Source organism: Catharus ustulatus, chromosome Z (assembly GCF_009819885.2).
Source record: "Catharus ustulatus isolate bCatUst1 chromosome Z, bCatUst1.pri.v2, whole genome shotgun sequence".
NCBI lineage: Eukaryota > Metazoa > Chordata > Aves > Passeriformes > Turdidae > Catharus > Catharus ustulatus.
In genome coordinates, this window is record NC_046262.2 from 32390166 (window position 1) to 32392991 (window position 2826).

A 2826-nucleotide genomic window follows, 5' to 3' on the forward strand; every position below is an offset into this window, starting at 1 on the left:
TAGTTCCACCTTTGTTTATTAGCATCCTAGAAACAGTGATAGGAAAGGTGGAGAATTTTTAGTTTTACCTTGTTTAAAGTAAGACCTTTACACATAAGCCCAGTAATTTCACCTCCTTTTCTTTAATACCTGCAAGGAAACATTTGTTGCACTTTAGGTAAAGTTAGTGTTGAGACAGAGATCATGTAGAAAGTCTACATTTTCACTTTTTTTTTTGCACTAGAATGATGACAACTTGTTTGAATTTTTTCATTGGAAAATTATTATGGACAAGTTAAGGGGTACTTTGCATGGTTAATTGTGCTCATGTACATTTTCATACAAGTCTGACGGTAGAGATCCAATCACAGGGTCTTTAATCTTCCGAGTTTGACATTTGCACTCTTCTACAATCATAATTTCTTTGACCACTGGAATAGAATCAGTGCAGTTGAGATCCAGGCGCTTCATGGAGAATTTGCTGGGCAAGCAATGAGAACAAAAGGTATAAAGATGATCTTCTGAACCAGGAACATGAAAAGAGCTACATTTCCCAAAACACAGATTATTCTGTACTGTCACCTTCTCACAGCCGTTATGAGTAACACCCTGAAACAGAAAGTAGTTTAATGTTTCTGATGCAGAAATGGCACATGGACTTTGCTAGAAGGCATGAACAACAAAAAAAGGGGAAAAAACCCAAAACCATTGCACATTTTTCTGTTCAGAACAAATAGTACAGGTTTCTAGGCAACATCTGTATGTACATATGTGTGTGTGAAATAAGTTTAGTTCTGGATGTGAAAAGACATGGTCCTTGAGAGATCATGGTTACAGAAACACTGAGAATAGATGCTGACTTACAAGGAATACAGGACTTTTACCTATACTATTTGTTTGTCTTGATGTTACAATATGACAGAATGGCTTCATCTGTGCATGGGATAATTTACCAGTTCTCCAAATTCTTAGCACAGAATTAGACATGTGCATCAGTTTTCTAATTAATACAGGAGAAAACAATCCTTACTTGGCTGTAAGAAAACAACCATTTTCCTGTAAATACTTGTCCTGAGAGTAGGTAAATGCACACACACGTGTGTATGATGAGTAATTATCCATTCAGTGAATATCTCAACTGTAGATCTAAATTATGACCTCTCTCTTTCTCTATAGCTATATTTGTGTAGATATAGATGATATAGATATAGATAGATAGATAGATAGATAGATAGATAGATAGATAGATAGATAGATATGTATGTGTGTATACACACACACGTGTATGTATATTTATGTATACACATACATATCTATATCTATACATAAAGAGAGAGACAGAGATCATAATTCAGATCTACAGTTGAGATATATATTCATTGAATGGATAATTACTCATCATTTCCCTGGCTGCTAAGACTATGTCCAAGTATCTGTGCTTAAAAATAATAAATAACTCCATAAAAATCGAGTCTGCAGCTTTCCAGTGCTGAAATTTAGCAGTTTGCCTCATCAGACTAAAACTTTTTAAACAGTGTCTTTCAGCCACTTATCATAAGCAAGTGTTCTGAGCCACTCAAATAACCTATGTCTCTTTAGCTGCTGCTTACAAGAGACAGGGGAAAGGCATGTTTTTTGATTTTGGATACTTGTTCTTACCTGGGCAAAAGGCAGGGTTCTGCAGTTTTCTTGGTGCATTTCATTGGTCTTGATTGGCAGGACAACCTCTTCAGATGCTGAATTTTTCTTTAACATGAAATGTTCCCAGAATTTCTTGGCATCTTTTCTGTATGGAAATTCAGATTCTCTATTGCTGGAATGATGGGGTGGAGAGAAGTTTTCTACTGGAGAGGTCTCTCGGGGTGCAACCCATGTTCTCAGGTTTTGGTCTGCATGGAGTCCTGTATTAGGAAGTATGAATCTAGACATTTTTTTCTCCTCTTTCTTCTCACTTCCAGATGCTGTCTGTGGAATTGATACAAAAAAGCTTGGTACTTTCAGGATCTCTTCAGCTGCTACTGGGCTCTCGCTTACCAGCTCAGGAACACTTTGTCTTTCAAACAGATTTTTGTCTCTGTAGAGAAAGTGCTGAAATGGCCTTCTGCTTTTCCTTTGCTGTGAAGTTCTTTGTAGCTCTGTGGCTCCAAGACATGAGAGCACTAAGATCTGAAGGACAAGCAGTGACATGATCCTGGAAAGGGCAACCCTGTAGATCTGCTGCTATTGCAGTGAATGTGGTATGCTAGCTTTATAAAAGAACCTGGAGTCAGATTATGGCAGAGGAGAGGAGGGCTCAGGGGAGACCCTGGTGGGGCTAATTGCATTCAATTACTGTAGATTACAATTATGATAGGGAAGTTTGTGCTAATGAATCTCTGCTTTCAATCTGAGTTATGTGTATTAGAAGCCCCTATCTAAAATCTAGTAACCCAGGATGTTGTGGAGGACAGGAGGAGTCAACAGGAGGAAATGTTTGGATAAAGTGTCTAGTTTAGGCTAAGGAATTAAGTAAACATTTGAAGTTGTGTATTAGAATGTTCAATGTGGTCTTCATTGTTTATTTTGACTTTCCATTCCATACAGCCAGAGACTGTCAAAACAGGGAGTGTTATTTCATTACAGTAGGAAAAGGCAAGCTGATTAAAGTTTGCTGAAACAATTAGCTCAATCTGGGGACTGTATTTTCAAAATTAAGTCTAACTTTGGACTTTCAGATTTGGGATATGACACAAGGTCTGCAGGCCTAACAGACTGCTGCTCAGACAGTCAGAGGAATCTGTCAGGAAGCACCAGCCCTCGCTTCATCTTCCTGTCAGCAGGTTTGCAGCTGCTGGAGTGCAAACATGT

At 38.1% G+C, this 2826-nt stretch overlaps 1 protein-coding gene across 1 annotated transcript; it reads right to left on the reverse strand.

Annotated features, from left to right (window-relative positions):
- Positions 1-294: 294 nt before the first annotated feature.
- CER1 (cerberus 1, DAN family BMP antagonist) lies at positions 295-2166 on the reverse strand. The gene is made up of 2 exons (XM_033085062.1): positions 1639-2166; positions 295-588 (listed from the first exon to the last, which is right to left on the reverse strand). Exons 1-2 carry the CDS (start codon positions 2164-2166, stop codon positions 295-297), a joined length of 822 nt encoding a protein of 273 aa, XP_032940953.1.
- Between the last annotated feature and the right edge of the window lie 660 nt (positions 2167-2826).